This window comes from Engraulis encrasicolus, chromosome 20, assembly GCF_034702125.1.
Source record: "Engraulis encrasicolus isolate BLACKSEA-1 chromosome 20, IST_EnEncr_1.0, whole genome shotgun sequence".
Taxonomy (NCBI): Eukaryota; Metazoa; Chordata; class Actinopteri; order Clupeiformes; family Engraulidae; genus Engraulis; species Engraulis encrasicolus.
In genome coordinates, this window is record NC_085876.1 from 15,690,253 (window position 1) to 15,705,252 (window position 15,000).

The 15,000-nt window shown below is 44.9% G+C and overlaps 1 protein-coding gene across 1 annotated transcript in view; it reads left to right on the forward strand.

Annotated features, from left to right (window-relative positions):
* LOC134436339 (receptor-type tyrosine-protein phosphatase U-like) overlaps nt 1-15,000 on the forward strand; it is a 310,831-nt gene that overhangs the window by 256,681 nt on the left and 39,150 nt on the right. Inside the window, exons 19-22 of the mRNA XM_063185499.1 lie at nt 1,943-2,015; nt 2,527-2,603; nt 8,622-8,639; nt 13,257-13,293. Of these exons, the coding sequence (XP_063041569.1) occupies nt 1,943-2,015; nt 2,527-2,603; nt 8,622-8,639; nt 13,257-13,293 (205 nt within the window). The remainder of the gene's footprint in view (nt 1-1,942; nt 2,016-2,526; nt 2,604-8,621; nt 8,640-13,256; nt 13,294-15,000) is intronic.

Sequence of the window (15,000 nt, forward strand, 5' to 3'; positions counted from 1 at the left end):
GGCAGCCTTCCTCTTCCTCTCCATCATCATCCTCTCTATCCCTATCTCCTCCATCCTCTCTTCCATCCTCTTCTTCATCACTCCTCTGCACCTATGTCACCTCTTCCTCTCCCTCCTCAAATTCCCCAGACTAGGCCTCAGGGGAACCAGCATTCGTCTCCACTTCCATCATCTTCCTCCCTATCTGCCTGTCATTCATCCTGTGTGTGTGCGTGCGCATGTGCATGTGTGTGCCTGTGTTGGACAAGAGGCTAGTCTACTCTCTCTCCCCTTCTGAGACGGCCGTCTGTGCGGTCTCATGTGTCTTGTCTGAGAACCTATCGACCGTGTGTGTGTGTGTTGTGTGTATGTGTATGTGTGCGTGTGTGTGCGCGCATGCATTCGTGTGTGCATGTGTGTATTTTGGCGAGTGTTTGGAGTCTTCTCTGGCGTCTCTCGAGTGTCGTCTGAGAACATGTTGACTGCGTCCATCTGCTCTCTCTGCGTGTTTGCCCTCCATCTCAGGCTGAGATGAGCCATCCTCCACGTCTCCTGTCCGCCATCATTCTGCTCCTGCATCACCCCCACCACACACACACACACACACACACACACACACACACACACACACACACACACACACACACACACACACACACACACACACACACACACACACACACACACACACACACACACACACACACACACACACACACTACATATTTTCCTTATCCACCCATCCTCCTCTCTCTTCTCTCTAATCTCTTCCTCACCCCTCTCCTGTGTCCTCTCATCCTCATCCTCTCTCTTCTCTCTTCTTCACCTCTCTCCTCTCTCCATCCATCCTCCTCCTCTCTCCACCCTCCTGTGTCCAGACATCATCCACTCTCTCTCCTCCCACTGTTTTCTCTCCTCCCACTGTTTTCTCTCCTCCCATCCCTCTCCCTCCTCCTCTGGCCTTCCCCCATCCTCTCCCCCCCCCCTCTCCCATCCTCTCTCTTCTTCCTTCCCCTCCCTTCTTCAATCCTTTCCTAGTTCTCCACCTCTCCCCCTCATCCCTCCATCTCCCCTGCCACTCAGGCTCCACTGTGTACACGCTAATGTGCAAATGTATCCCCCATAACAGCTGCTACAGTGAAGCAGTCTCAGGCACTCTGCCCTCTAATAAACATACAGTTACAGTGCAGAATAGGCGAAAAGTGGACACGTAGCATTGGCAGAGACTCTTCAGGCCTACATGAATCACATTTATTGTGAATTTAGCACTAAGCAGTACTGGTATGTTTTGTTATGTACTGTATGTCCCCCACGCTCACTAGGGTGTGTTCAAAATATCGATATCAGGATATGGTATCGTAGGCCTCTTCGCTATACACATATCATTCAAAATGTCTGTCTCGGGATGCGAATCGCGGGGCTCTTCAATACCAAGTATCGGGATGCACATGTATTGCAATACATATAATATCGTGATGCCTGTATCGTATTGTGAGATGGTTGCCAATACCCACCCCTAACACTCACCGTAGTTGGGTTCTGGGGACGATGGGTACACCAGATGCATTGATTGTTTGATATTGACCGAGATGTTCTGTAAAGCACTCGTCTGAGCATACTCGAAGTACAGCAATTACAGCAATTCATTGCAATGTATTGCACAAAATAATTTACGAGTTGTGGTATAGTAGTGTCAGTGCATTAAGTAGGGTTTAAGTGCATATAGTAAAGCATAAAATGTGAATAGTTTGTACATGTGAATGTGTTGTGTGTTGCCAGGTGATGCAATAGGAGGCAAACAATCATTAGCAAACCAAGGGGAATGCCGTTTTGGAAATGTTAATTGTTTTGCTCTTGGTCAGACCAAGTCTGGAAGAGAAGAGATTTAAAAGGCAATGATAAGCAGGCTATGTTGTGTGTGTGCTTTCATTAAAATGTGGGATTATTTCTTTTCTTTTCTCAGAGTTTCTTTGATGGCTGGGATGTGACGAAGAAGAAAGACAAGACCAAGGGAAGACATGACACAATTCTCAGTCGTAAGTTTAACCGTTTTACAGACAAAAATAAAACAACAATGTCCCCTTCACTTTAGGGCTGGCCCGTGTTGTCCATCGTTGTGGATCCATAGGCCTACTATATGTAATTCAAAATTACTGTAGCCATTCACATGTAATGTGAATTTAAACTCAATTGAAACTCTGTATCAGTCTCCTCAGTTTTTGTTTTAATTCAGTACTAATTTATTTAACGACAATTACAGTTCAAAACACTATTTTCAACAGTGGCCTCGATTACATGAGACATTTCATTCTGAATTAACTCAATTTAATTTTGAATAAAACTTAATTCCGCTTTGAAAACATCATGTAAACCTCACAATTCGGAATTTAATGAAAGTACAATGTAAACTCGACTGAACTATTTCATTCTGAATAATGAATCTGTCATTAAAAGACTCATGTAAATGTGGCCAATGATGTATGTTGTACTCTATGTAACTTCTCCTGTGCCACTCCTCACCTGTCGCCTCTCTTTGACCTGATGAAGACGACCGTCACCGTGTGAAACTGCACTCCCTTCTGGCTGACCCCCACTCTGACTATGTCAACGCCAACTACATTGATGTAAGATACCCTTCACTCAGACACACACGCACACACACACGCACACACACACACAGCAACACACGCACACGCACACACACACACACACACACACACACGCACACACGCACACACACACGCACACGCACGCACACACACACACACACACACACACACACACACACACACACACACACACACACACACACACACACACACATAAACCTTCCAGATTTGTTCAGCAGTTATTTTATTTAACCTTCATGGATGCTGCTTCCCTCCCTCAGTGAGTGCAACTCTGATCCCCCAGGGGAGAGAGGCAGGAGGGGGGGAGAGAGCCCCAAGGGAGCTGCTCAGTGCTACCGTACGCCCTTCCTCGCACTCTGGGGTTCTTGTTTCTCCTCGCATCCTTTCGCCCTCTCACACGTCCGCCCGCCACTCGGCTTGCCGCTCCCTAGAAAGGATTTTTGAACATGTCCGAATGCACCCTTTCCAGATTACTGATGCATCAGCAGTTAGTTTACTTTGCCTTTATGGATGTCTTGCGCTCTCAGGGGCAGAGAGGTAGGTGTGGGGGAGAGATCCCAAGGGGACTGCTCCAGGGGGAGAGAGAGGCAGGGGAGGTGAGGGAGAGGGACCAGGGGAACTGCTCTAGAGCAGGAGTCAGGAAAATTTCACGAGAGCCATACCATTTTAAAAACACTGAATACAATTAAAAGCATGTATTTCAATTAAGCCCAACAATCTTAGAGTTTATCTTAGAGGTCTGGGAGTCCTCCCCCCGAAAATGTTGTATTTCTAAGATGTAATTTCCTGCATTTTAACACATTTTAAAGTCCCATGTCCCGTTTCAATTCAATATGGAACCTGTACTTTTATTTATAAATATAGGACTATTCCGTATTTCAAGGGATGGTTGGCAACCCCAGATAAATAAGAGCCATACACAGTTCCCAAAAAAGCCACATGTGGCTCTAGAGCCATAGGTTCCTGACCCCTGCTCTAGAGGGAGAGAGGCAGGTGTGGGTGAGAGATACCAAGGGGACTGCTCCAGGAGGAGAGAGAGGCAGGGGAGGTGAGGGAGAGGGCCACAGGGAGCTGCTCCATGCTGCTTTTAAGCCCCATGGCCCTCTCTGCCTTCCCGCTACCTCCCCCCCCCCCCCCCCGTGACGTAAGGGGCTCTTCTGTAACCCACCAGCCATACAGTACACAGACACACATGGACACATGCACCACACACATGCATGCACACACTCACACACTCTCACACTCACACACTCACACACTCACACACTCACACACTCACACACTCACACACAGGGCCGCTGACAGCTTTGGCTGGGCCCAGGATAAAGTCATCTGAAAGGGCCCCCCACCCAATACATTCATTGCAATGAGGACTCAGTTATGGGCCCCACCATGTCCCTGGGCCCAGGACAACTGACTCCTTTGCCCCCCCTTGTCGGCTTCCCTGCTCACACACGGACACACGGACACACACAATGAGAATGGAACTTTGGATACTGCCCCCCACCTTCCCTACACAGACACACATGGACACATGCTCCACACACACACACATGCACGCACTCATTCACACACTCACATGGACACATACACATGGATACACACACAGTAGGAATGGAGCTTTGGATACGCCCCCCTTCTTGCAGTCAGATGTCCAAGAAAGAAAGAAAGAAAGAAAGAAAGAAAGAAAGAAAGAAAGAAAGAAAGAAAGAAAGAAAGAAAGAAAGAAAGAAAGAAAGAAAGAAAGAAAGACTTTCCAATGGTCTGGTTACTGTAATAAAGATAAGGAGTTGGAAATTCTGAGAGTAGTGACGAGCTAAGTCTTTATAATGAGAGGATAGAGCAGAGCCTTTTGATATGACAGCCATTTTGTTGTTGTTTTTGTTTTTGTTGTCGTTATTCAGTATGCTGCTGACAGCTCAAAGACCCCTCTAACCATGACAGAAATCATTGCCATTCCAGACCCAGCTAACAAAAACAAAACTCTACTCACAGCACATGTACAGATTCATAGACGACGCGCACTTGACTCATAGCTGATAAATGATTACATACACAGTCCCTGAAAATAAATTGGAAATAGAATTGAGCGATTTTCAGAAGATGTTCCTTGTCTACTCTGGTGTGTGTTGTTGTTGTGGTATATTTCACCCTGGTCTGCTCAGGTGTGGTGTAGTGTAGTGTGGTGTTGTATTATGTTGTTGTTGTTTTGGATGATGTCTAGGAAGCATATCAGATTGTCAGAAGATGTTCTGATCTCGTCTACACTGGTCTGCTGTGGTGTAGTGTGGGGATATGTAATGTTGTGTTGTTTATGAATGATGTCTAGGAAGCATAACAGCCTCTTATGGGATGTGAGATGAGGGGAGGAGGAAATGGAAGAGGCCCAAGGATGAAGAGGGAGATGTTTGAAGCCCCACATCACATGTTTCATAGATGAGGGAGGGCATCTGTTTTGGTTGGTCCCACAGACAGTTGTGCGTTTGTGAGTGGACTCACAAGCAGTTAAACTCAGATTCACACACACACACAAACACACACACACACACACACACACACACACACACACACACACACACACACACACACACACACACACACACACACACACACACACACACACACACACACACACACACACACACACACACACACACACACACAAATTTCTATTATTTGTCTATTATTTTTTCCGGACATGACATGCCCTGGGCGACTTACATAAACACGCTTGCTCTCTCTCCCCCTCCAGCACCTGCAGCCCTGCTTCACTAATGCACTAGTTACAATTCACACGCTCTCCTCCAACATCATGGCCAGATAAATAAACAAACTGTCCTGCATAAGCAGATGTCTCAGACCTGGAGACTTCAACACTGTTATTGCCATTAATATGGTTGGCAAATGTAACAAAAACAAGATGGTCAGACCAGAGAGGTACACGATGTTCAGACATTTATTGCCATTATGCAGTTGTCTGTGCAATGAAGCCAGAATAGAGGGGCACTAAGGCACAAACATTCAGCACAAGATTACCTGAGAGCAGAGCTGGACCGGTGCTGAGGCTATTTGGCAGTGGTCTGACTACAGCTCATTCAGACTGATGGGGAAGAACCAGAACATTTGGCACACACTTCCTACTGGAGACATTGGGTGCGTTGCGATATGCGACCTTGCGTCCTCCACTTGTGGTTGTGGCCTCACGTTTTGCTGATGCCCCGTCTCCGTGGAGAAATAACAAATTATTTTCCCTGCTGTCAGCCTAGCCAAAATAATTTTGGAGGGACTATTCTTCATTCACCAAATGAGAAAATGACTTTACAATGGAGCTTTTGTGAGATATTGAAATATAATGCTGTTGTCAGTGATGTCATCATGACATATTACTTCCTGGTACGAGACCATAAGCACAAGTGGAGGGCGCAAGGTCGCATATTGTAACGCACGCAGTGAGAATTGGCTACAGTAGACCCAAAGCATTTGTCATTCCACTCAATAGACTTTCTGTCATTATTTTGGCTTTAATATAGCCTACAGTCTTTAAGCCTCATATCTTTTCACCATTTAGGTTTTTTTTGTCCAAACTGACAGAGTAAGTATAAGCCGGGGAGAGGATGGTTATTAAGACTTGGCATTCATCAGATTGAAGACCATCCTCGTCCCCTCTTGGCCCTCGATCTTGTCCCGTCAGTTCTCAGGGCTCAACGTTATGTGAATTCGTCACAGAAGAAGCTTCTTGAAGAAGCCCACTGCAACTCATCGATAGAGTTAGTCTTTAAAGATCTAAATTGTCCATGCTAGTCCATGTTAGTAGTTAACACAAAATGGACTCTTTGGCCTTGCACTCAAGGCATTACAATAATTATCACTTTGACTCTAACCACCTCCAAGGCAACAAACTGCGGTCCCCGACTGATATAACCTCAGGTTGGATAAGAATAGAATGGTGAAATTGCAAAAAAAAATACATTGTTGAAAAATAAAGGTGAAAAAGGCCCAGATCAACCAGATTGGTTCTTGACGATTACAATAAGTGTTTGCTACTTTCTCCACAGTACAGTAACTCCTTCCTACTTTCTCCACAGTAACTCATTGCTACTTTTCCATGGTACAGTAATCCCTTGCTAGTTTTTCCACGATAGCCCATGCTGGTACTTAGTGCCTCCAAATGGACTCTTTGGCCTTGCACTCAAGACATTACAGTAATAACCACTTTGACTCTAACCACCTCCAAGGCAACACACTGTGGTGACATAACCTCAAGTTAGATAAGAATAGTAAGATGAAATTGAAAAAAAAACACTGTTTCTCGGAGAGTGCAGTAACTCCTTACTAGTTTGTCCACGGTAGCCCATGTTGGTACTTGCTGTGCTGTCAAATGGACTCTTTGGCCTTGCACTCAAGACATTGCAGTAATAATCGCTTTGACTCTAACCATCGTCAACGATTACCGATGGCAGCCCACTGTGTTCCTGACTGGTGCACTTTCAGGTTAGATAAGAAAAGGACCGAAGTCTACTGTGTAAAAGCCCCCAGTAGAGGCGAATAAGGGGCCCAGATCAGCCAACTCTGCTCTTTGGCTCTGCGGGGGCTTTTGCCCTCATGCTGTACGACATCATGGGTAATTTCAACTTCCTGTGTGTCTAAGACGATATTAGTGTGCAGGTGGCTGCAGCACAATGATGAGCCTGAGAAAGGTCACAGTATAGGTCTCTCTTACCAAGCTAAAAGCTCTTAGGGAACACAGCAATGTACATGGAGGTGTTCACATGAACCAGCCCACCGATTGCAGCATTCGAGATTTTATTTATTTATTTATTTTCAAATGAATGCTTCAAGAGAACATTAACATACCTTCCCATCTTTGGTTGCCTGGCTACAGGTTGGAAGTGGAATTGTTGGAGCAATCTCTCAAAATACAGCTCCAGGAAATGTACCCTTTTACAGCTTTTTATTGTTTTTAAGTTTGAAATAAATATATCTTTTAAAATGATGCTTTAAAACCACTGCAATTTCATCATCATCAATTTTATACAGTATCTCTGCTAAAAGCACTGCAATTTCATCATCCACAACTTTATACAGTATCTCCACTAAAACACACATTTCATATTAATGAGATTTTAGCTTTGAAGTAACTTGGAATGCGAAGACAGTCACTTCAACTTTTGTTGACTCATATAGTCTTCGTTTAATAGTCATGATCTCAGGAAGTGAACCAGACAGAGATGAATGGATGCTTTGTGTGCGTAGCCGGGGCCTTTTAAGCTCAAAAACCTGCATTCAAACCCCATTGACTGACTCACAGAAGCTAAGTGCTCAAATGCTGAATGTAGAAGCGCAGGCAATTAGGTGACATATTGGGATTAAGTATGCAGGTGCAGGCAGCATGTACGTGTAACTTCCTGTTTGGCTGTGTGTGTATTCCTGTGTCCTCGCTGCAGGTGGCGTATAGCCCTCTCTATACTCTAGTCTGCTGATCTCACTTCCTATTGTCCTTCTCATCACACTAATTACCTTCTTTTATCTGCTCTTCTTCTCTTTTCCCTCCCTCCCTGCCTTCCTCCTTTTATCTCTCCATTTTCTCTTTTACCCCCCACTTGCTCGCTCTTTACTTTCTTCTTTTTTTCTTTACACTCCATTCTCTTTACTTTGGTAATGCATTTCCTTTTATTTTAAAACGTCTCGTTTTCTCTTTCTCTTTTTCTGTTTAACTCTTTTTTCTGTCTAACTCTTTTTCTGTTTTTTCTACTTAATTCCCCTTTCAAACTCATTCTTTTTCTCTCCCGTTTGTCTTTCTTTCTTTCTTTCTTTCTTTCTTTCTTTCTTTCTTTTGTTCCCCAACTCCCTCTCTTTCATCTTCTTCTTCTTCTCCTCCTCCTTCTCCTTCTTCTTCTTCTTCTTCTTCTTCTTCTTCTTCTTCTTCTTCTTCTTCTTCTTCTTCTTCTTCTTCTTCTTCTTCTTCTTCTTCTTCTTCTTCTTCTTCTTCTTCTTAACGTCTGCACCTCTTAGATTCGGATTAACAGGGAAGTAAGTACCCTACTGTTCTCTCTATTCATCTCCTCTCCTTTCTTCCTCAATGTGCCCACCGTTCACCCTGCCTGCACTCATCCTCCATCCTCCTCCATGCTATCCTTTCATTCCTCCATCCTCTACAAGATACCTCCTCTCACTTCTTCTTCTTCTTCTTCTTCTTCTTCTTCTTCTTCTTCTTCTTCTTCTTCTTCTTCTTCTTCTTCTTCTTCTTCTTCTTCTTCTTCTTCCACAATATTCCTCCCCCTCTAGTTTTCTTTTTCTTTATCTTCCTCTCCTCCTCTTCCTCGCGTGTTTCATCTCGGCCTGTTGCCTGAGGTCAGTTCCAGCCTTCCCTCTCCGCCACATCTCTCCTCCTCTTTTCTTTTCCATGCCTTTCATTCAGACACACGCACACACGCACGTGCACACACACACACACACACACACACACACACACACACACACACACACACACACACACACACACACACACACACACACACACACACACACACACACACATGCACACGCTGGGAGGCTTCTCTCTGCAGCAGAGCAGCCAAACACTAAACGTGTCAGGCATGTCACTGCAGGGTACAAATATGGAGAGTGAAGGAGCAGGTGGAGGTGGTGAGGTACAGTACTGTAGGGAAGAGAGGACAGCACAGGAGGGAGCCCAGGATATGAGTGGGTGGTAGAAGGAGAGAGAGAGAGAGAGAGAGAGAGAGAGAGAGACAGAGAGAGAGAGAGAGAGAGAGAGAGAGAGAGAGAGAGAGAGAGAGAGAGAGAGAGAGAGAGAGAGAGAGAGAGAGAGAGAGAGAATATACAGGCATGTTAAGATAAAACATTACGCAGAATGCTACTCTGGTCCTGCTCAAAGGATAAGACCCCTGTACAGACTTTAACCACTGTCAATGCAGCAGAAACACATACGCATGCACACAGAGAATGCAAGATCTGTCCAGAATCTACATTTTGAAATCTATATATTTTTATACATGTTATATTTTATTCAGTGTAAGTGCTTTGTAACATACAAACTAGAAGATGTGCAAAAGCAGTTTTGAGAAAACACAAAAAAAATCTCAATTGATAATGCTGTTTTTTTGTTGCTAGGAAATTTACAAACACGCGTGTAAAACTTAGTCCACCGCAGTATATGCTGTATGTTACTATTAGTTGGTAGAACACATTTTGGAAAGGTGTGTGGCAGAGGAAGATGAGGTCTGGGAGGGACCAAGCAGAAGCAAGCAAATACAACATATCTCAAGCTGTAGTCACTCTGCCCCTTCACCCATCTCTCCCTCTGTTTTTTTACGCTCTCTGTCTTATCTTTCTTTGTCCCCCCCCCCACCGCCCCCATCCCCTCCTCTCTCTCTCTGTCACTCTTTCTGTGTCACTGATGCACAGATGCTTATTTTGTCAGTGTGTCTCTCTCTCTCTCTCTCTCTCTCTCTCTCTCTCTCTCTCTCTCTCTCTCTCTCTCTCTCTCTCTCTCTCTCTTCCTTTCTCTCTCTCTCTCTCTCTCTCTCTCTCTCTATCACTTTCTCTCTCTCTGTCTTTTTTCTCTCTGTCTCTGTCTCTGTCTCTGTCTCTGTCTCTCTCTCTCTCTCTCTCTCTCTCTCTCTCTCTCTCTCTCTCTCTCTCTCCCTCCCTCCTCCTCAGTGTGTTATTCTGTGCCACTGTCATCTGCCTGTGTGACTGCTGTCTCTCCCCTGTGGCCACAGACGGTGCCCTGGCATCTCCACACTCTCACTCATTCTCACTTCAGTGTGTCTCACCGCAGTGTGTGACTTGTCTTTTCACTTTTCTTTCTCTTCTTCTCTTTTTTGAAGTTTTTCAGTCAAGTGCTGTGTGCTGTTGTTAACTTTGTGATCCTGCAAAGCTCTTCCTTGTGTATATCTTACCTGGGACCAGGGCTCCAATCGTTGATGTAGATCTGTCTAAGTAACTGTAGGTGGTAAGCACAAGCAGCTTTGGAAGTGTGTCATCACATTCATAATTTAAAATGTAGCCTACATCGCTCTGATGTGGATCTGTCATACGCACACACACACACACACACACACACACACACACACACACACACACACACACACACACACACACACACACACACACACACACACACACACACACACACACACACACACACACACACACACACACACACACACACACACACACACACACACACACACACACACACACTCACACTGCTTCACGAAAGAGCCTTATTCTGCTAATGATGTGGGGGGTCACTGCAGTTCAGCAGTGCAGTACAAGGCCCAATGCATCATGGAAAATGTGGTGTATCCCTCCACTCCCTCCACTCATGGACCCTCCACTCATGCCGGACATCATTCATTCATCACCCTGCTGTAGCATGACTGATGATTTGTTGTGTAATGATATTGTTATCATCTGGTCATTTTGCTGTATGGGTGGATTCCAATCTGCAGACTCCTCCCTTGCTCACTTGCCTGCTTGTGACCTCATGATGATGTCACTGACGACAGAAAATTATTTCAATATCTTGCAAAAGCACAATTCTAATGTTATTTTCTCATTTGCAATTGGGATGGTGAATGAAAAACAGTCCCCTAAAAATTGTGGCTTGGCTGACAGCTGGGAAACTATTGTTTTCTCCACGGAGGAGGGGCCAGGAGGCAGGGCGAGGCCACAAGCACAAGTGGAGGACGGGAGTGTGCATATTGGAATGCACCCTATGTATTTTTATTGCGTTGTTTCATGGGATATAAAATGGTGGAGGGCATATATAAATCACAGTCACTCACAGTCATGACAAAAGTTATGAATATCCGTTTGGAAATAAAGTCCAATAGTGTGGAAGATCTACATCAAAAAAGCATGATGAAAAAAAAGAGTGATGAAGGGAGGGCGAGAAGAGAGAGATGAGGCGGTACAAAATGGCATTGATAAAAGGGCAGAATATTTTTATTTTAAAAAGTAGGGACAGAACATGCAGTAGAACAGACAGATGAATGCAACATTAATAACGGGACAATAAATCCGGCATATCAAATCCTGAGGGATCAGCCAGTCATCCTTATTACTGTGTGAAGAAAACCCTGAAATGTGTTCTGTTATTCAGGGCCGGTGTTAGGCATAGGCACACCAGGCGGTCGCCTAGGGCACCGAATGTCTTGGGGGGTGCCAGAAATGCCCAAACACAACACATTGGTGATGATTATGCATGGACGCGGCACAGATTCGCTGTGTTCGATCAGAGCTATGTTTACACATATTTAACAATTTCAAAATGCAAAAAAGGGAAGGGGTTGCTCGCCTAGGGCAGTGTTTCCCAACCAGGGGTACGTGTACCACTAGGGGTACGCGAGCACATTGCAGGGGGTACTTGGAAAAATATAATTTTAACAAATGCATGGAGCATAGCCACACTGCAATATAAATAGTGATGTAAAATATGAGTTAGGGGGTACTCATGGCACAACGAAAAGGCTTAGGGGGTACATGACACAAAAAAGGTTGGGAAACACTGGCCTAGGGCACCAAGTTGACAAGAACTGGCCCTGCTGTCATTATCGTCTCCCCTGCAATCGCCAAATGTTCCATCATATGATATCTCATCAGATGAACCTGGATCATTTGGCTCAACGCAAATGAATTGGAGACACCACAGTATTGCGGTGTACCGCTGTAACTAGGCAACTGCCGGCCTCGGTGCAGAATACCCAGAAATGTGTTCTGTCATCATCGTCTCGCCTGCAATCGCCAAATGTTCCAAATGTTCCATATGATATCAGATGAACCTGGATTATTTGGCTCAACACAAATGAATTGGAGACACGACAGCTGAATGTGTAATGCAGTTTGTCGCCTCGACTGAAATCCCCTCATCATCACTTATCTAATCTTCATACACATTCATCTGCAATGTCATTTGTCGGAGACTGGTGTCGGTAGCGACATCGTTCGCTTAGTGCTGTGAATATGATGCGGTAGCCTAGCACCATAACTACAGTTGCTCAGGCCAAAAACATTATACTTAATATATAGGCCTACTTATTCAGGATGTTCTTATTAAACTTTTAGTACATTTTTGAAGTTTGTCCCTAAATTGTGTTATTTTGTAACACCTATAAGTAAAACGTCCTTTGGCAGACTACGAGGTAAGAGTGACACATCAGGGAGCGATTAGCTGATTAGCCGATTTTTGAAAATATATTTGGAGGGGTTGTATACCTTTATTTGACAAGACAGTTTCGAGATGGTGACAGGAAGCGAGTGGGAGAGAGAGATGGGGGAGGATCGAGAAATGACCCTGGGCCGCAATCGAACCCGGGTCCCTGATTATCTAACAATGCAGACGAGAGGGGCTTGGAGAACGTGTGGGCAGTGCTGACTGGACTATACTAATATAACAAACATTCGCGCCATGAGGAGGGCCAAGATGCAACCAACCACGTGAGCGCATTTTTTGGTGCTAATTGGGCTATATTGTGATACTGCTCTGGAACTCACTTTGTGTACTTTTCTGTTTCTTTTCCTTCTTTCTTTCTTTCTTTCTTTCTTTCTTTCTTTCTTTCTTTCTTTCTTTCTTTCTTTCTGTCTGTCTTTCTTTGTTCCTTTCTTTCTCCTTCTTCTCAGGGCTACCAGCGCTCAAACCACTACATTGCAACTCAAGGTGAGTAGTCTGTACATGTGTGTTTGTGTGTGTGTGTGTGCCAGCGTGGGTGCATGTGTGTGTGTGTATGTGTGCCTATATGTGGGCGAGCAAGTGTATATGTGCTCCTCTGTGTGGATTTTTGTTTGTTGGGCTTGTGTGTGGGAAGAAGAATGGTAGATGAGCTATAAGAAAAATGGAGCAAGTGTGTCTTAGTGTGTACTGTATGTGCAGATAAGCCTTGTGTTTTTCACTCATCCACTTTAAAATGTTGAGTATTGTGAATGTGAAGGCTTTAGAGAATACGGATGCTAAGTGGTAGGTCTGAGTGAATAAAGAATTTGCGTGTGCCAGTTTTAGTGTGCATACGGCGTTACACAGACATAGACGTAGGTGGCTATTCATCTGTGTGTTTAAATAGAATAGTGGCGTGTGTGTGTGTGTGTGTGTTTAGAAAGCATAGCTACGTGTGTGGCTGTGTGTTTGAAAAGGATAGTAGCGTGTGTGTCTGTGTGTTTATAAAGGATAGTAGCATGTGTCTCTCTGTGTTTAAAAAGAATGGAGGCATGTGTCTGTGTGTTTAAAAAGGATAGTGGCGTGTGTGCCTGTGTGCGGCTGCGTCTGCATGTTTGTATGCGAGTTTGCATTTGTGTGTGTGTGTGTGCGTGCCTGCGCCCATGCGTGCGTGTGTTTGTGTGTGTGTGTGTGTGTGTGTGTGTGTGTGTGTGTGTGTGTGTGTGTGTGTGTGTGTGTGTGTGTGTGTGTGTGTGTGTGTGTGTGTGTGTGTGTGCGTGCGTGCGCGTGTACGTGTGTGCACATAATGAATAAGTTTGACATAAACCAAAATCTAATCATCTTAACGTCTTGTCTAACCAACATGAATGAATAATACATCAGCAAACACTCTAGTGATGCTTAATCTCCTGGTACAGAAATCTCCCCAATTACGCACACACACACACACACACACACACACACACACACACACACACACACACACACACACACACACACACACACACACACACACACACACACACACACACACACACACGCACACACACACACACACACACTTTCCCAACACACACACACAGACACACACACACACACACACACACACACACACACACACACACACACACACACACACACACACACACACACACACACACACACACACACACACACACACACACACACACACACACACTGTCTCTCTCTGTCTCTCACTGTCTCTCTCCCTTTCCCAACACACACACTTACACACACACACACACAGACACACACACACACACACACACACACACACACACACACACACACACACACACACACACACACACACACACACACACACACACACACACACACACACACACACACACACACACACACACACACACACACACCCTCTAGTCTATCCCAACCCACACTACTTGCATATTTTCGTCTTATCTTTCCATCTCCTCTTGGCCTCTTGCTCCTGATCTTCTTCTTCTTCTTCTCTGCTGGGTCTTGTCATCCCATATTCTCTTTATTGCTTCACTGGGAGCTCTGGGAGGCTTCAGTGCTCCTGTTTGTCGCTATTTGTTTATTGATCATATTGCTGTGCAGGCTGCCTCCTCTTCCCTCTGAGCTCGCCTCCATGTCTAACACAAATGCAACAAAAATCCCACATGTGCGCACACACTGAGTACCCAAACCAAACACAATAAACATGCATGC